Source organism: Lampris incognitus, chromosome 6, assembly GCF_029633865.1.
Source record: "Lampris incognitus isolate fLamInc1 chromosome 6, fLamInc1.hap2, whole genome shotgun sequence".
NCBI lineage: Eukaryota > Metazoa > Chordata > Actinopteri > Lampriformes > Lampridae > Lampris > Lampris incognitus.
Genome location: NC_079216.1, coordinates 16,690,062 through 16,710,180, shown reverse-complemented (window position 1 = coordinate 16,710,180; position 20,119 = coordinate 16,690,062). Strand labels below are relative to the sequence as shown.

Here is a 20,119-nt window from a genome sequence, read left to right as displayed (position 1 = left end):
CCGCGCCACTGGTTCCTACAGTCAGCATGTGGATATCACAGGTATCGGCCCTTCCCCCTGTGGAGAAACTGACTGATGATCTCAACCATAAATCGGACATATTCTGGAGACTCTGGAGGCCTTTGCACTCCTTTCTGCAGGGACTTTGACCCACTTGTCTGTCCGTGGAGGGCGGCGGCTGATTGCTCGGATCAGTTTTGTGGTCTTTGCTTGCTTCCTGTTGTGTTCTTGTGAAGTCTATTCATACTTATTGTCGTGGCTAGATTTAATTTATTATCACTTTATCTATTTATGTATTTATTATTTTTATTTTACTTGTTTTTCCTTTCAGTATAACTTTTATATATTGCAGCATCTGTTGTTGATTTTAGGGTAGGTTTTTTCTGTTTTGTGTGTTTTTCTGTTGCTGTTTGTGGGGTGTTTTTGTTTATTAATTTGAAAATCATTAAAAAAAAAAAAAGGTAAGTGAAAGGGGACAACCGAGCTGAGGAACAAGGACATTGGACTCTTATTTTCTGTGGGAGGAGCCAAAGGAAAAGAAGGGAAATCTTTTGGTTCATTTTTGCAGACAGATCTGGGCTGAAACAGGCGGCTTGTATCAACAACCACTACAGGTAAACCACTTTTCAGAAATCTTCTCTGTCTGCAAATGAAACATATAGTTCCTCTGCTGGCTCTACTTCTTTCTGCTCTGTTATGATCTACTGCCTTCAATTACTTTTAATTTACCCCTTATTTCTTTATTATTATTCTCTAATATTTCCTTTTAATATTTTAATTTTTATTAAAATTTGTGTTATGTCTATGTTTCAAAGAGAGACATCAGGTCGAAATCCTGTCAAAGTTGAAACTTATTCCTCAAATAAAATGGATGCTGATTCTGAAATGCTGAATTTATTTATAGTGTCCCTATTATTACAGAAAAACCCAAAACAGATTGTGTCCTGTTTGATGTAGAAATTTCAGTTTCTTTTCAAAAATAATTATCGTGTGGTTTAACATAAGGGATCTAAGCCACGACAATAAAACTGCTGTGTGTGGGCCTCAGACGATAAGATAGGTGGAGGTGATGTAAGGAGGTTATATAATGACATGCATTCCTGTCACAGTGAATTATCGAGACGACTAAGTGCTCCTTCAGCAAAATGTTCTCCTTAGTATTGTAGTGTTCTTTGCTTGGTAAATCGCTAAAGAGACTATAGACACCTTGAAAAACAAGTAATCTTTCCTGCATGTATTTTCCATTTTAAAATCAACTGCACTTTATTTGTTCAGTTTAATTGATTTCAGTTGACTTCCACTTCGCTCTACCTCAGCCTAGCACTGAGCAATTAACCAAAATTTTGATTACTTTTCAAAGTTTAAAAAACCAATTGATGGAGGTTGGTTCAATTACTGAAAACATCGATGCTAAGAAAGAAAATGACATATAGGGCCTACTATTGATTTCACCCTTACATATAGGGTGAACTTAACCAAGGTTAGGTTTTTTGTGAGAAAAAAAGACGTAAAATTGAGACTACTACAAGAGAACCACCTCTTAGCACAAGAAGACATGTATTACCTCAGGTAGTAAAGTGGCTGTGTGCCAGTATATCTGTGGTACCACTGCAGGAAAATGTGGGTCTAGCTACACAGGTGTTGTGGCACATATTTGACTTCAAATTGGATGGCTGTATATGTACTTGACATCGCTGTGGTTAATTTTATTTTGAATTATTTTTAATTGAAATTTGAGTCAATTTTACTGCTAGCTATTTATCGCTCTAAAGACTGGCTTTGACCTTTTTTTTACCGACATGCCCCAGACGACATGTCCAAGACAACATGACCCAGACGGCATGTCCTAGACGATATGTCCAAGACGACATGTCCGAGACAACATGACCTAGACAACCTGTCCTAGACGATACCTAGACAACATGTCCTAGACGACATGTCCAAGACGACATGACCTAGACGACATGTCCAAGACGACATGTCCGAGACAACGTGTCTGAGACGACATGTTCGAAACATGTCAGAGACAACATGTCCTAGATGACATGTCCAAGACAGCATGTCTGAGGTGTCATGTTCTAGATGACATGTCCGAGACGACATATCTGAGACAAAATGTCCTAGACGGCCTGTCCTAGATGACATGTCCAAGATGAAATGTTCTAGACGACATGTCCGAGGCGACATGGATGACATGTTCAAGACAACATGTCCTAGATGACATGTCCTGGATGACATGTCCGAGGCGACATGGATGACATGTTCAAGACAACATGTCAGAGACAACATGTCCTAGATTACGTGTCCAAGACATGTCCTAGATAAGTCTGAACATGTTTGAGGTTTTTTTCCGCCAAATTTCGAATTCTCCACTGGATCCAATCATCTTAAGAGACGTCATACAGAGGGAGGATTTTTTTTTTTGGAAACAAGGCTAGCACCATAAGTAAGAGTAGCTCCATACTTCCCAGGGGAAGAAAAAAAAATCGGCTGACACTTACAATGTTCTGTCACTGCAAACCCACACAAATTAGAAAATTCCCCCCATTCCGTGTGCTCCAAGACAGTCTTGCGTTTCAGGTTGAGGATGCTTTATTTGAAACCCCAAGATCACAAAGGGGAATGGCAAGAGAAGTGATCATTATACAAATTGTGTGTGGCGATGAGAGAGAATGAATACCAGGTCTCTGACAGTATGTGGAATACACCCCCCCCCCTGTATTTTTCACAAAACCATGCAGTTAGATTGGAGGATGCCAACAAAAAGATATACAATCATGAATTAGGGTTTAATGCTGTTTAAAATTTGTTTAGGGGTCATAGATGAGGCAGGAGCGTGTGAGTAAATTCGACAAGTAACGTCCCCTCTACCAGAATTTCAGAATTCAAAAGGAATGCAAGGATCGTTTTCCAATTGTCATGTTGATGGCTGCATATCTGTTAAAATCAGCTTCAAGGTCAGGGACCTAACCTATACCTTAGGAGGTGAAACGTCTCAGACAAAAAGTTTTGCGGAAGTGTGTGTGTGTGTGTGTGTGTGTGTGTGTGTGTGTGTGTGTGTGTGTGGCTGGGAGAGAAAGAGAGTTGGAGAGAGACTGAGAAAGAGAGCAATTATTCTGTGATGCAGGACTTTGCTGTCACATCTCTGGGATGTTTGTTTGTCCCATAACACCAGAAATTAGGTGTGAAAGGTATGAATCCTGATCAGATGTCATGTTGTTAGAAAATAAACCACATGCAGATTTGCAAAAAATTTAGATTTTAAAATATTCTCAACTCTCTCTCTCCCTCTCTCTCTCTCTCTCTGTCTGTCTCTGACACATAAACTCCTAAAGTATAGGTAAGGCCACTGAACTTGGAGCTTTATTTAACTGATATGCAGCCATCAACATGACAGTTGGAACACAATTCAAAAGGTCAAAGCCTTTTTGACAGAAAGTCCATCCTAATATTTTTTCTCCCTCTCTCGATTCTCCGTTCCAGCCGGCCATGGACTGCATCAATCCCATCTTGGCCATGGTGTCATCGATCTACATTCTCTCAGACGAGGTGAAGGCCAACAGGAAACACTGTCAGCGTGTGGCCCAACGTGTTAGAGCACTAGAGGAATTGGTAAGGGCGGTCAAACCTGAGCAAATCTCCCCCGATGTGAACAGAGCTCTCGAGGAACTCAAGATCACGCTGGAATCGACTGAGCAGCTGATCAGAAAGTACGCCTCTTCCAGCTTTCTCAGGCGTATCATCAATGCCTACAACCACGGTGAAGAGTTCGGCATTTTGAACGAACGTTTTAATGATGCGTACCAGGTGCTTTCTCTAGCTCTTCAAGTGGACCATGGAGATAAACTAAACAAGGTGTTCGAAATCACCTCCCGGCAGGCAGAGGACGAGGCCGACACGAAAGAGGATCACGCAGAGCTTCAGAAACGTAAGGGGAAAATTTTGATTTACGTGCAGGGGTTTCACGGCACACCAGATATAATGTGGTACAGTCTTAATGAGGCTGGTTTCAAAATGTGCAGATTAAGAGCATTTGTCTGTTTCTCAGTACTCCGTGAGAAGATGACGACCATGCAGAAGAAAAAGAACACAACGCAGGAAGAGGCACATATCAAGAAGAACATGGAGAAAGTGATTGAAACCAGTGAGTGAACCAAAATTGTAACTTTGATATCAATTGACATTTTCTTCTCTCTTGGTAAAAAAATGAAGATGACCATACCCATTATGAAGTCTTATTTGTCTACTGTGTGAGTCTGTCTGTCTGTTTGTCTACAACATATCATTGTTTCAAAGTTATGATGGTCAACATTTTCCATGAACTATTTCTTCTGCACTGTTTTCTATGTTCCTCTTCCAATAGATTATACCTGTCTGCCTCTGTCATGGCACCTAGATTTCAGACTACAATAGTCATCCAATGAAAAAGGAAAGCTTGCTCATCCACTATTTTCATGCAGAAGCATAGGACAGAAACTCAATATCTAAAGAGCAAAAAAGAAAAAAAGTCCTGCACACTGGTCTTGCAGTTCAGACACTCAGGAGTGCCCTGCCTGATCTAAAATGTGAGGTGCAAGACTGAAAAGTGTACTCGTTTTGTGTTAAAAGTAAAATTTTGAATTTGATTTTGCAGCTAACAGGTAGCCAATGAAGACAAATTAAAATGGGCGAGATGGGGTCCCGTCGCTTTGTAACTGTTGAAGGTCTTGCTGCGTATTGGATCAACTGTGGGCAAGAGAGGGATTTCTGAGTAAAGACAGTTGTCTGAGTCTAAATGAGATGCAAGCATGGGTGACTTTTTCAAGGTCAGTGGAGGGTAAAGGATCTAATTTTAGAAATATTATCCAACTGATAGAAACAAGAATGAACAACCCTCTTAACTTGTTAATCAAAAAAAAGAATCAGTCGAAGGTTACTCCCAAATTTTAAGTGATGGGTTTAACGTTGGCCAACAGGCTACAAAGTGTGTCTTAGTTCAGGCTGAAGTTATTTTGATAATAATAATAACAAAAAAAACAATAATAATAATAATACATTGCATTTACATTGTACAACAATAATAATAATAATGTGACGAATTCTATTGGAGTGTTCCTGCTGGAAGTTGGGGTTCATTTGCATATTACCCACAATGCAGCTGAAGAGTGTTAATGTTTTGTGTTATATTGTAGGATGTTGAACATGTTACAAACAGGGGCACATTTGTTACAGATAGCGAGGATTTTGTAGAAGGTTATGGGGACGTTATTAGAAAAGTTGTATTGGACAGCATGCTATTTCCCACCATGGGTGAAAGAGTAAGCAAATAGGTAAGGTCGGTTCTATGACCATTCAAAGGGGGGAAGCTGAGACCAATACAAACCTGTGTGTGTGTTATCACTGGCTTGTCTTACGGTCATTAAAACTTTGCTTGTTAACTCTGAAAGGTTGGCTGAGGAGTCCATTATTTGACCACGTCACAATACATTGTATTTAAAGTACCTTTCAGGAAACCCAGGAACACTACAATAGTATAGAACAACAAGAAACAGTCATAAAAATACATAAAATAATAAACGGTAATAAAAACATCAAAAGAATTAGTTGTGAATATTATGTCTCAGAATAGTAAAAAATATATGTAAAGGAGCATGCTACATTGAGGGGAAAGCCAACCTGAACAAGACAGGCTTGAGTCTGTTTTTATTTTATAACTTTATTATTATTATCACAATAATGATACATGTGCTATATGTTATTTTTATGCTGATCAGCCACTTCAATGCGTTTTAAAGTTGTTGTTTTTTTTGGGGGGGGGGTCCCACCGGACATTGCACTGTAATTCGAACACTGAATAGAGATCGCAAAAGCTAGCCTAGTCAGGACCCTTGAGTTGGCCAGAAAGATGTGTCAGCATCGATTAATTGTCTCTGGTGCCTTACATGAGGGGTAATGATGAGATGTACAGTAGGCTCACCTCACTGAACCGCTGGCTGGCTCATTACTGTAATGAGCAGGGATTTGGTTTTGTTGATAATTGGCCTTCTTTCTTAATGACCCATACCTACTGAAAGCGGATGGCATTCACCCTTATGTAAATATATAGATAGCTGTTTACGTTTAGTTTGACAGTAAGGTCTTATCACTCAGCAGGTTGCAGGTAATTAGAGAGCCTGCTCTGTTCAAACTTTGTGCATGTGTGGAGTCAACTATTTTAGTTAATATGTTTAGTCAGTTAATTAATCATAGTATACTGACAGCTTGGTCTATAACATTGAGACCGCCTCCCTTCCATGCTGTATTGCTCCCAAGCTCTCCTCTCCTAAATGTGTGAATCACAATAATCTAATAATCTTTCCTACCACTGGTGGTGGTGAAATGTGCAACGAAGTACCCAATAATCTACAGAATCAAACATCTAATGTTATCAAAAGTGTGACCACACATCGTCAAAGCGTACTAGGTCTTCAAAATGGTCAACTAATAATACCAGGTGTCTAATTCCAATTAATATTTCATCTATTGGTAGCTCTAAAGTTCTGCCTGCTTCTGTTCACTTCAACAAGATGCTTAAATTTGGTTTCATAAATATCAGATCACTGTCTACCAAAGCCTTACTAATAAATGATCTGATTCTTGAACATAGTTTTGATATGATTGGGTTATGTGAAACACGGCTGAAACCAAATGTTTTCCTTCCCTTAAATGAAGCTTCACCACCTGACTATACTTATGCCTGTGTAGCTCAGGCAAATAAACAAGGTGGGGGTGTCGCCTTAATACTTGAGTCTATTTTCAATTAAACTTCTGAAACTAAATTCAAATCTTTTGAGGCTCTTGCTCTAAGTCAATTTCCCTCAGCCACAAACAGACTCTGCTCAGTTCACATTGTGATACTCTATTGACCTCCTGGCCCTTACTCACTATTTCTTCAAGAATTTGGAAAGTTTATCTCTGGTCTTGTTACTCATTCTGATGAGCTTCTAATTCTTGGTGATTTCAATATTCGTCTGAATAAGGCTGCTGATCCTCTAAGTAAAGCATTTCTGGCTCTTGTTGATACTTTTGGGGTCGATCAATTCATTCAAGAGTTGACTCGTTGCAGTGCTAACACCCTTGATTTGGTTTTATCAAAAGGATAGCTATTTCTGATCTGACTGTCTTGTCAGCCACATCTGCTGTGTCAGGTCATTTCCTCATTAAATTTGAAGCACTATTGGCCTGTCCTGTTAACGTCAGCACAGATGTAATTGCCACTCACCACATTGGTCCATCCACTGTAGCTGCATTTGGCAAGCAGCTGCCTGAAGTCTTGGCTCCTTTCACTGTGGTGACTGACTCTGTTGAAAACTTCTCTAGTGACTTGATTGTGACCCTCTCTAGTCTCCTCTATTCAGCTGCACCTCTCACTACCAGAGCGATGGGACTAAAGAGGCCTATGCCCTCGTTTAACAATGCTCTTAAATGGGCCTGCAGGAGATGGGAACGTAAATGGTGAAAATCAAAATAGAAAGTTTTTTTTACCTATCTTGGCATGAGTGTTTATTGAAATACAAGGCTGTCCTATCTGCTGCGAAAGCAGCGTATCTCGCTTAATCAATATTAAGAAACATAACCCCAGAGGAGTTCCCTGATACCCCAGTGTGTGTGTATTCCCCTGCAGCATACAAGTTGCAGGCATCAGACCAAGGATCTGTATGTTATGTCGCCCTCATACGGAAGTGCTGATTCTGTCTGAATGCAGCCTAACAGAAGCATGTAAATTTAGAAAAGGATGTGGCCTAAAATTGACCCTTGTGCAATACCACATTTAAAATGAGCTGCTGAAGATCAGACATTCCCAGCAACTACAGAGAAGGATCTATTTACAAATTAAACTGAAACAAATTTGAGGCAGCATCTCTAATACTGACCACTTTTCAAGGTGATTTATTAAATTGTAATAGTTGAAAGTATCAGAGGCTGCACTAAAATCTAAATGGATTAATATTGTGCGGTCTCCATGATGAGCATTAAGGAGATCATATATGTGACCTTCACAAACGCACTCAGTGCTTTAGGACTGTTAAACCTGACTGGAATTTCTCAAAAATGTCAAATTAGCTCATGAAAGATAAAAGCGGAGAAAAGACCTTTTCTCAAACTTTAAATAAAATTGAAAGTTTAGAAATTGGTCTCTATTAGTTCTGATAAAGAGGGTCCAGGTTGGGTTTCTTTAAGAGCGGTTGACATATGGTGTTCTTGACACAGGAGAGGAGAGCCAGTGGCAAGGGTGCTAGTTTTACAATTCATACAATAATAGGGCCAATCCTTGTAAATATCTCTTTTAGAAATATAGTCTAATTGGCAGCATGTTGGCAATAAGCCGGCAGTAGGTCTAAGGTGCAGGAGGAGGATTTCATGTAGGTTTCATGTAGGTTTTGCCAGTGGTATGAGTGATAAGTGGGACATAGGAGCTGCATTTACACTAGAGACAGAAACCAGTGGATACCAAGGGGGAGATCTGCACCTTAATCAGCTTTTCAGGGAAAAGTATGAGCCGTTTTTAGGCATTCTGTCTTTCGTCTGTGTTGCATCCTGTGTTTTCCATTAATCCGGGGCTTCAACCTCCTGGAGACTTCTGTTGCATAAATCTCACTCTGCACTTTCTCTCCATCTGTTGCAAACGTAGTACCAGAAATTTCCTTCTGTGTGAATGACAGCTCTATCCTTTTATCCAGGGCTCCATGACACTAAAATGGTGTTGATGCATGGGGCCGTACCTGCTCTGTGGCCTAATATTGTGTAGGTCCCCCTCGTGCCAACAAAACAGCTCTGACCCATCGAGGCATGGACTCCACAAGATCTCTGAAGGTGTCCTCTGGTATCTGGCACCAAGACGTTAGCAGCAGATCCTATTAGTCCAGTAAGTTGTGAGGTGGGGCCTCCATGGATCAGACTTGTTTTTCCAGCACATCCCAAAGATGCTCAATTTGATTGAGATTGTATTGGAGTCTCTGCTTCGGCCATGGACAGGAAATACCAAATTTTAGCTATGTTATGTAAGTGAAAACAGGCAGTGTTGGTGATTTCTTTACTGTGCTTACAAAGGAAAGGCTGGGATCAAATGCAATACCAAGATGTTTAGCTACCACACTTTGTGAAATCAAACCTCCAAGTTGTTTTGGCTGTACCAGGACACAAGTTGGTCAATCTCTTACCTGTAGGCGGATTCATCACCACCAGAGATGAGCCCAATAAGGGTGGTGTCGTCAAATCAAGTGAATTTTATTTGTATAGCCCAATAGCAAAAGTTACAAATCTGCCTCATTGGGCTTTACAGCAATACAACATCCTGTCCTTAGACCCTTGCATCAGATAAGGAACAGCTCTCTAAAAAAAACCCTTTAACAGGGAGAAAAAATAGGAAGAAACCTCAGGGAGAGCAACAGAGGAGCGATTTCTCTCCCAAGACGTACAGACAAGCAATGGATGTTGTGTTTACACAATTTACAGAACACAACATATAAAGAGGATAACAAAATTATAATGGAATTATAAAATATATGAAGAATATGATGAGGAGGATGCCAAGTAGTGTCCAGATGCCACCGTAACAGCCCAGGAAACGAACCACGCGACCACCATCATCTTGTAGACCTGGCAGGAGGACAGACTACACATGCACACAGGGGAGACTCACATCACACTATTCACATACACGGGAGAAGAGACAAGAAAAAACATTACTCACCCATCGGAAAGAGAGAGGGATACAATATCAAAATAGGATAGCGAAATTATATGGATTTATAAACAGTGTCCTGGTGGCGACCACTGTCGGTGGCAACCACTGTCAGTGGCCATGGAGACCTGACAGAAGGACAGATTACACGTGCACACGGGAGACTCACATCACACCATTCACATACATAGCAGAAGAGAAAGGAGAAGACATCATTCAGAGAGAGAGAGAAAAGACATGTGAGAAGAGAACAGTTTGCAATAGTCAATAATCTATACTCTATAATCTCATTGGCAGAGCAGTGGTTGGTAAATTCATTGAGACAGAAACCGACCCGCCATGCAATACAGGTTGTGAAGCACTCAATTTAAAGGCAACTAATTGTAGGTTAAGTCAAAAGGATGAGTTTTAAGTTTGGATTTAAAGGACTCAACAGACTTCTGTTTTATGCATATTTAAAAGCAGGAAATTTAGTGACCAATCTGTGATGTTGGAAGTTGGCACACCCTGGTCCCTGCCTTTGCCTGCTGCCCGGCCTGCATTGCACCCTACCCCATTGCTCATCTCCGCTTGTGGTGGCTCCATGTTGTTTTTTCGGGCTGGGCCCAACCGCGCCCCATAGGCCAAGGCCCAGCCACTAGACATTCGCCGGCGAGCTCCCTTCCCAGGTCTGGCTCCAGGAGGTGGCCCTGGTATCCCTTTTCTGTGTGAGCTGCTAAAGCTCTGCTGGTATACTTTCACTGGGTTTCTTTGAAATCGCTGTTAGTCTGGCTCCTTCCCTGGGACCAATTTGCCTTGGGAGACCCTACCAGGAGCTATTGCCCCCGACAACACAGCTCCCAGGATCACCGGGACACCCAAGCCCCTCCAACATGTTCCGGTGGCAATTCTCGGAGGGGTGATTCCTCCATAGGGTGTCTGGGCTCAGCCTTAGGGTGAGGAGCTCTGACATCCGGAGGGAGCTCGGAGTAGAGCCGCTGCTCCTGTCAAGTGTCCTGGCTCATAGTCAATTATGTGAATATAAGTTGTGGTTATTGTTGTTGTGATGTGACTCTTATGAGTGGGTTTTATATGTTGCGGGGTTGCGGGGGGTCTATCTGTGGTTATGGACTGTATGTGGATTCGTTGTGAGAGACTGAAAATGGACACTCGCCTGTGTTAAGTACTAATTGCAATGGCTCTGGTGACTGATTGGTTGCTTGATAAGTGAGTGGACGCTGGACCGGGTTAGGTTGCTTCCCTTCATAAAAGGAGCAGTATGATGAACGATGGGGAGGAGGATACCGGCGGGGAGCTTTAATGTGGAAGCCGGATGGACGACAGTGGTGGGACCGGCACCGAGAGAGCGATTGCAGCGCAAGCTAACCTACTGCCGAGGAGACCGGTGTTCATCAGATGTGCGCTACATCCGGGAAGTGGAACGAGGAGACGAGCGATGGGTGTCCATTCTGTGTACAACGCTCTCGACTCGTCCAGATGAAGGGAAGTTGTATTTCTATTCTGTTGGTGTTGTCCCATTGCTAGATTTCGTCCTCGGTGAGGCCGTGAAGCTGAGCCCTGTTGTTGTGCTTCCTCTGTAGCTGGAGGCAGAGCCTCGAGCGACTACACTCACACTGAAGTGCCGGCTGGGGGCGTTCGGCCTGATCGAGACGGCACCATTCCATTTACGCCCTGGAACGTGACATCACCAGCCTAGATTGGGTGACTGTGGACTCTGTGGCTGCTATTAGTCTTCTGGACAGTGGGTTGATTCTCCTCCTTTTTGTTTTGGCCAGTACATTGGACTTTAGTACTGGTCAGCACAGGTTGCCAACCAGTATGGACTGATTTTATATTGCGCGGGGTTGTTATTAGTGTGGCGGGAACTGCAAGAGTGTGTTTGTTGCCACCTGCTGACATTGGGTTGATTACTTCCCCCCCCCCCCCCTTGTGGTATGGAGTAGATGCACTGCTGTATAAGTGGGATGAATTTGCTGTTTCCAGATTGATGTGCTTTGACTTAAGATGTGCCCTGTGCTATGATGATTGCCATGTTTTTATCACCTATTTATTGCTGTGGGTTTTAACGTAATGTGTTGTATGGGGGAGGGTTTGGTTCTTTAGCCTGAGCCTGTCAGTGGGAAGGTGACTGCCCTCTGGTGGTGCCCTATTACAACGGCCTGCCTAATTACAGCCCTGTGTTATTTGTGCCTTGTATGAATAAACTCTTTGTAATAATTTATTGGTGTTCTTGCATGTTGCCTGTGTATTGGATGGATCTGGTTATTGTGGTGTGGGAAGTAGCCCTCGGTCGCGACACTCCTTCATGTCGAAAGGAACCAGTTGAGGTGGTTCAGGCATCTGATTGTGATGCTTCCTGGTCGCCTTCCTTTGAGGTTTTCCAGGCATGTCCAACTGGGAGGAGACCCCGGGGTAGACCCAGAACTCGCTGGAGGGACTACGTGTCCAATCTGGCCTGGGAACACCTTAGGATCCCCCAGGAGGAGCTGAAGGACACTGCTGGGAAGAGGGACATCTGGAGTGCCCTACTTAGCTTGCTGCCACCACGACCCAATCCCAGAGAAGCGGCTGATGATGAGATGAGATGAAATGTAGCGACATCCAATTTTTCACAGTAATGTGTAATTACTTAGTGCTCTATTGAGTGATCCTGATTATTGTCAATTTGTTACTGCTTGTCTACTCTGTCCACTCAGCACCTATTGCATGTCTAGCCATCCTAGAAGAGAGATCCCACCTGTTTTGCTCTTTGTTTCTCCACTTTCTTTTTCTGATAAGATTTTTATTGTGAAGTTTTTCTTCATCCAAATCAAGGGTCTAAGGATAGGGGTCCTACGTTAGAAAGAATGTTTTGTGATTATTGTGCCCTCTGGGACCAAACTGTGATTTAGGACTACACAAATAAATCCGACTTGACCGGGGGGAAGGGCTGCCCACAGTATCAATAACCTTAAAAATAACCCCAGAGTTGTGTGAGTTACGGGCATTAATGTTTAATATAAAATAAAATAATCAGAGTCACTCTTTGTTCAGGGTCTGTCCATCTATAGAATCAACATTACTTGCACCCTTTTCCACAACAGCATACAATAAGTAGCATGACGTATGATATAGCAGGTTGCAGATCAGTGTCATGGTCCAGGACACTTCAGTAGGACACATGGCCATTGGTAAACATGGTTTGCCTGTTGTGGAGAGGGAACCGCTAACCTCTACAGTCTGCCTGCCATTCCAAACTAGATCAGAAGAGTAAGTTAAAAGCCTGAACAATGAGCGACAGTGTACTTTGCTACTGTTGAAAGAAGAGGGCTGTAGTAAAACAAGGATTAAAAACAAGGATTGTCAATCAAATTTGTTTGACTGACAACCATCTTTATCCCTATGGATTAGACTAATTTTGTTAAAATTTTTATTATGTCTGGATTAGATTCCTTCACATAAATCTGGATTCCTTTCTGCCGCTGATATTTTCGTGTTTCCACAGTAAATAAACCCAGGTTCAACTCTCAGGACATCCGAGAGATCAAACCAGATGAGCTGACCTATGAACTTCCCAAACGACCCTTTATGACAACCCCCATCTCAGAAGTTTACAGAGGAGAGTACAACAAATTCACTGTGGCCATTAAAAGATACACCTATCCCATTACCACTCCTCCAAAGTAAGGCACACTTCCTCCTCTTGGACATGTTTCATGACAGTGAACATTATTGGCTCACATTTTAACACTATACAAAAATGCAATAAAAATCCAAAGCAAATTCAATCATTGGGAGGGGAGTAATTTTTGTGTTTGACCACAGTGTGTTTACATGCGATAACTCCATTTTAAAATCAACATGGCCATGTGATGTGTTTTTTCCCTAAAAGTGAGGCGAGGCAAATTTTCCAAAAGGAAGCTGAAACCATGAGGCGCTTTGAGTCGCCCAACATGCTGCGAATGTTTGGAATCTGTGTCCAGGAAGAGAGCGGTGAGTAGGCTCCATTACGTGTAGAGGAAAGTAGACAGCCTTATTTATCATATTCCCCTCCCCCCCAATTTCCTATGCATTCCTGTATCATCCCACTCCTGTGTTCTCCTAACTCTGTCCAGAGTCCCTAATCTCTGCTCCATCTTCCTATCCTGCCTCATCCACCTCTTCCTCTACCTTTTCTCTCCTTCTAAATCACTTCCTCCCCCTCTTCTCCTCCTTAAATACCATCCCCCTCTCTTCAACCTTGATTTACTTAGGTTTACATTTACTCATTTAGCAGATGCTTTTATTATTTAGCATGTTTTTTATTCAGTGATTTTCAAGGCAGCCAGTAGTTAGCAGATAATTTCAACTTTTACCAAATGGCCTAAAGAGCACAAAATAATATCAAGCCAGGAATGCATATCATGTCAAGTGGCCTTAGTGTAAGTGTATCTTAGATCATCAAGAAGAAGTGATAGAAGAAAAAATTAAATGGACAAAACCACATATTAATATCACAAACATATTGCCACAAGTGCAGAAAACTGTAGGTGGAGTGCAGAAAAGTGCAGGTGGATGGGTACAATAGTGGACACTGGCGATACTGTTGTCAGAGAAATTAAGGGCATGATCGTAATAGCTGATGCCTTGAGCAGTAGTAAGTAATCTATATTAGGTGTTTGGTAACCAGTTTGAGTCTTGCTTAGAGACTATTTAAGTATTAAGGTAGACCTGGAGAAGTAAAGTTTTCAGGTCTTTCTTGAAAGAAGCAAGTGAGTCTGTGGCTCTGATGGAGGATTTCATTCCACCATTGAGGGGTCATGTGAGAGAATAGTCTGGACCCAGAGCTAGCTGCTTTTGGAGCAGGCATGGATAGTAGCCTTGCAATGTTGGTGATCTAGGAGCTGATTCTTGTTCTACTGTTTTTATCATTGTGACTCATTCTAGATGAGAGCCTCTGCTAAATGACTAACACGTGAAACAGAAACTACAAAACAGAGGATCTCTCCACTCACTGTATTTCTTCTGTATTTAAACAAACAGTGCTTTGTTTTTAAAATAATTCAGACAAACTGCAGACCAGGATCCAAGCCTGGTTTGATATCATGTTGTGACATTGAGAGGTCGTTGTCATTGCCTGCAGGTCCCAATCCAAATTACCTCATTATCATGGAGTACTGTGAGAAGGGCAGCCTCAGACAGGTGCTGGACTCTAAGTGTAAATTACCCTGGACCAGGAAGGCCCGCATGTGTCTGGATGCAGCACAAGGCCTCTACAGGTGAGATTCCTACACAGGATTTTATAAATAGTAAAACACAGAAAAAAACACACACAAAAGAAACGCAATTTTATACTGTAAACTTGTAGACTTGAAGGTAAATAAATGAGATGGATTTATTAACAAAAGGGAGCAGGGAATGGTGGCAAAATAAGAGGGGAGATGGCGGGCAAAGGCAGGCAGATAAACAGGTGAGAGATGATCCTGGGCACAGGAGAGGAGACAGTGATTAGCACAGGATAACATAAGAAAAATACATAGGTAATCAAAGCTTGAGGAATAATCTCTATATAATTAAGAGAGGCCCGAAGCGTTTCACTACCAACTGGAGCTGAGGCAATAATCTGGCGATGAGTGGATGAAGAGCCAGAGTAGATATACTGTAGGGGTTGATGATCTTGATGGAAGATAGGTGTGGATGAGCGGGGGGTGGGGGGCAAGCAAGGACAGGATCAGGAATATTTATTTGTCATTTAATTTCATGTACTTGTGTACATGAAATGAAATATTTTTTCCCCCAGCCCACAGCAGTGCAACACAAAGACAGACATATCCAAAAAGTACAAAAACACATATATCCAACATAAAAAAAAATCACTGTCCAAGAGAGCGAACGCCAGCCAGGATGCCTGTCAGAACTTCCGTCTGCATGGGCTAGCAGTTAGCTTAGCCTGCCCCACTTCCGCATCCTGTCAGACTGCCCTTGGTGTTTCCTCTTCTGGCATAGCTCCAGGCAGGGCCATGGTCCTTGGGCCCACCGGAGGAAGCAGACGAGGCTCCCCCAGCCGATCCAACACCAGCATTCCCAGCCAGACATCTTCGACACACCTCCTCGCACTCCACATGACGACACCAAAAACACAGTCAAGGCCAGGCGAGGCCACCGCCAGACCACCCTTGGTGTTAATCGGAACTTCCGGTCTGCATGGGCCGGCTTAGTTTAGCCTGCCCCGCTTCCACGTCCTGTCAGACCGCCGTCGGTGTTTCCTCTAGGGCCATGATCCCCGGGCCCACAAGATGCAGCAGACCAAGCTCCCCCAGCTGATCAAGCACCAGCTCTCCCAGCCATCAGACAAAGACACTGCATGGAAGGCACTGGGTGAGGCTGCCACAAACATTAAGTTTGCCCTGCCATCTTCCCACACCAGTACTGGGTGAGGCCACTGCAAACGTGAGTTCATGCCGCCATCTTCCCACACCAGAAGTGGAAAACATACATACATATGTTGGATACAGGAAGACATAAAGAAAAACTGTGTGGGACGGACCCAGTAGCCACGATAAACCCATTAACTTTCTACTACTACTTTTGGCTGCTCCCGTTAGGGGTCGCCACACACTTCACCGTTTACTGAACACTTTTCCAAGGTCATGGTACATGGAAGGGACAGATGACAGATCGTGGAGGTTGGGTGTTGGTGAGGAGATAGCAGCTTCAGCTGGGGCAAGGGTAGACTGAAGATGGGAGAAATGACAGAAAGGGCTAAAACTCAACACTTTGCTAGCAGACCAGTCAATATGGGGATTGCGTTTCCTCAACCAGGGCTGGCCAAGAACTACAGGGACATGATAGGAGGGGTTTACATGAAATTGAATTGTTTCACAATGGTTACCAGAGAGCAGGAGTTGCACCGGTTTGGTGAGATGGGTTACAGGGCAAGGAGTCTCCCATTCAAGGCATTGGCATCCAAGGGGAAAGGAAGCTGTTCAACCACAATCTGGGCTTGGGATACCAAGTTAGAGTCAATAAAGTTTTCATTGGCCCCAGAGTCTACTAAAGCAAGCAATGGGAGAGATCGGCCATTAGAGAAAAGTCTAGCCTCAAACTGCAACTGTGACCAGGGAGAACAGGAAAGGGTGGAATGGCTCACCAGAATCCCGGCTATTACTAATGAGCCTCTTCTTTTGGTCAAAGAGCAGGAAGCTAGAAAATGGCCAGCCTGGCCCCAGTAGATGCAGACTCCAGCGATTACTCTTTGAAGACATTCAGCCGGAGATAGAAAGGTCCAACCCAACTGCTCTTCTAGGCTCTTCTTCTGGGGAGCTGGGAGTGTGGGGAGCTGAGCGATACATGGGGAGCTGGGGCAAGACCTGGGCTTGCTCTCCCATGAAGTGGAGTGGTGATGCAAGGAGAGAACAAAGATGGTTGACGGCTGGCTTGCTCACAGTGGCGTTCCCGCAAATGATTGTCCAATTTAATTGACAGAGACATTAACTCTAGGATGACAGACTCATCCCTGGCAGCAAACTCATCTTTAACTGAGTCGCTAAGTCCGTTCAATAAATCTCCTTGGCGAGATTCATCACTCCAACTGGACTCTGCCACTAAAGTCCTGAACTCAAGTCAGTACAGGCGGCACGGTGGCCCAGTGGTTAGCACTGTTGCCTCACAGCAAGGTCTTGGGTTCGAACCCCAGGCCATCCCAGGTCCTGGGGTTTGAACCTGCTCTGGTTTCTTCCCACTGTCAAAAAGACATAGTACATGTTAGGATGAGTAATCCTGTCAGTGCACCTGACAAAGCCAATGGAAAGAAGAACTGGAGTTGGTCCCCGGGCGCTGCAGCTGCCCACTGCTCCTATACAATAGGATCAGTTAACTGCAGAGAACAAATTTCATTATAACCTGTAAAATGACAAAATAAAGTGGATTTCTCTTTCTTCTCTATGGGAGCCCTGATGAAGTAAAAAGAGGCATTTGCTTGTGACTCTGCCCCAGACTGGATGGTCAGAAGCCTTCGTTTCTGAATCAAAGTTGGCATACGTGGAAGTTATGGAGGATGTGCTTTCCCAGACTGCTGACCCCAAGAGCTAGCTTTCCCCATAAGCAACCCCATAATATAAGCAATCTTAGACCTATCTGTGGTGTATGTTTACAGCTGCTGCTTAAAAAAAAAGAAAAGAAGGAAGCACTGGATTAAAAACGACCTGCATGTCCCCAGGTCTCTGTCATAATGTTCCGGTGCTAGAACGTGAGGCTCTCTGGGCAGGTAAGGCGGAGAGATGGGTAGTTGAAGGGGGCCGGGGATGCCGGAGGCAGCCTGGTGTTGAGAGGGAGCCGAGGTCAATAAAACAGAAACGTATGTATGAGCAAGACCATTTAACGCCTTAAAAGTGAGCTATAACATTTTAAAATCAATTCAAAATATAACAGGGAGTCAGTGTAGGGAGGCAAGCACAGGAGTGATATGGTCATGCCTCTTTGTCCTGGTAATGAACTGGGCAGTGGTGTTTTGTAACAACTGCAGAGGGTGGAGGGAGCCCTTGCTGATACCAGAGTAAAGTCCGTTACAATAGTCAAGCTGAGAATGGATAAAAGCATATACAACTTTTTGCAGCTTGGCAATAGATAAAGATGACCTAATTTTGGAGATTAGCTTGAGCTGGAGAAAGCATGACTGAACAACATGTTTGATTTGATTATCAAAACCGAGGTTAGCATTGAATATTACCCCAAGATTCCTAGCAGCCTGCTTAAGACTACCTGACAGACCACCAAGATTAGTAACAAAAGGGCTGATGGAATTTTCGGGACTGAACAGAATGACCTCAGACTTACCATCATTAAATTTGAGAAAATTTTCAGTCATCCAGTATTTAATGTCAGAGAGGCAAGTTGTGAGATTTGTTAGGGCGCTAGGATCTGTGGGTTTTAGTGGCATGTATAAGTGAGTGTCTTCAGCATAAAAATGGTAAAGCACATCATGATTTTCAATGACCTGGCAAAGGGACATGTATATAGAAAAGAGAAGGGGGCCAGGTACTGAGCCTTGAGGGACACCACAACCCAACTGAGACAAACCCATTAACTGTAAAACCATGAATTATGAAATAACATGTCATAATAAGCACTTTGAAAAGTGAATGGGGTTTGTACCATTTACAGTGACAGAAATACAACGGATATCTTTGAGTACCCCCCCCCAAAAAAAAAAATACAGATAGTCAAATGCAAGATATACATTTTTTTTTTCATTTTGGTGCCCCTTGGCTGTAGAACGCAACTCCCTTTTGGAGTCATGCTCTTTGAATACTCCACTTCAAATCTTGAGTTGATGAGACGGAATGGTCAGTAAGTTAGGGACAACTTTGTGTTTGGATGGATATCATTAAAAGTTAATTAATTGATAATAGCTGAACCATTGGACCTGTTTATTATTTGTGGAATAGTTTTGCGGACATCAGACCATAGACACCTCACACCGAGTTTTAAGCGAACTGGATGAATGGGCTGGAGTAAGGAGGGAAAAAACTGTTTTGGGAAAAAAATGTGTCTTGAACTAAGGAATTCAAGAAAAGAGTAATTTTGTTCCTTCTATTCATGACTTCAGGCTCTGAAGTTATAGATCAAAAGGAAGAGTCGTTTGCTGACTTCTTCATTTTTTTTTTCTTTTTTTGTGATGGTAGCGGCTGACATTTTGTCTGACCCTTTAGTCGAGCGGTTAGCGATGTCTCCTGCGGTGCGGGCGATACGGGTTCGCTTCCTGGCCGCGGCAGTTCCTGTGGTTGCGTTGTCCCCCGAATTCGCTACATTGGTGTCAGAAGTGGGATGGAGCGACCGTAAGGCCATCGGAAGCGTATGCGCCCTGAGGCATGAAGGAGCTGATATGCTTAAGCGCGGGGACGCGCTTCCTGAAGGAGGGGGGTAGTGTAACGTGCACAGATAAGAAGACACGCTGGCCGCTGGCTGGCGGGTCTGACCCTTTAGTCGAGCGGTTAGCGATGTCTCCTGCGGTGCGGGCGATACGGGTTCACTTCCCAGCCGCAGCAGTTCCTGTGGTTGCGTTGTCCCCCAATGTTGCTACAATATTAAAGATTTTATTTGAGACCCAGTCAACATTGATTGAAGATTTAGAAGTAATGCTGATGTTTAAAGTGGTTTGGCTGCTGAGCCATTAGCCTAGATATTCAACAATGTTGGCAGCAATCCAAACTCACTAACACAAATTTAGTAAGCTTAATGTTAGTCAGATGAATTAGGGTGAACATTACATTCCTCCTTTGACAAATAAAGGACTTGTGAGTTAAACTTATATAGTATTTGAAAGTTGAGTTAATTTCTTGTTGTTTTGTCAACCCCTACAGCTTATAATTGAGATAATTTAGCCGGCCTTTTGTTTGTTGCCATGCTGGCAGTTGGCTCACCCCAAAAAAGTTGCATGAGAAGGCTTCTCGGGACCAA

At 43.1% G+C, this 20,119-nt stretch overlaps 1 protein-coding gene across 1 annotated transcript in view; it reads left to right on the top strand.

Moving 5' to 3' along the window:
- Positions 1–538: 538 nt before the first annotated feature.
- LOC130114281 (mixed lineage kinase domain-like protein) overlaps positions 539–20,119 on the top strand; it is a 39,720-nt gene continuing 20,139 nt past the window's right edge. The window contains exons 1-6 of the mRNA XM_056282115.1: positions 539–614; positions 3,484–3,928; positions 4,049–4,144; positions 13,188–13,365; positions 13,575–13,675; positions 14,805–14,940. Coding sequence (XP_056138090.1) covers positions 3,490–3,928; positions 4,049–4,144; positions 13,188–13,365; positions 13,575–13,675; positions 14,805–14,940 — 950 coding nt within the window. The 5' untranslated portion in view covers positions 539–614; positions 3,484–3,489. The remainder of the gene's footprint in view (positions 615–3,483; positions 3,929–4,048; positions 4,145–13,187; positions 13,366–13,574; positions 13,676–14,804; positions 14,941–20,119) is intronic.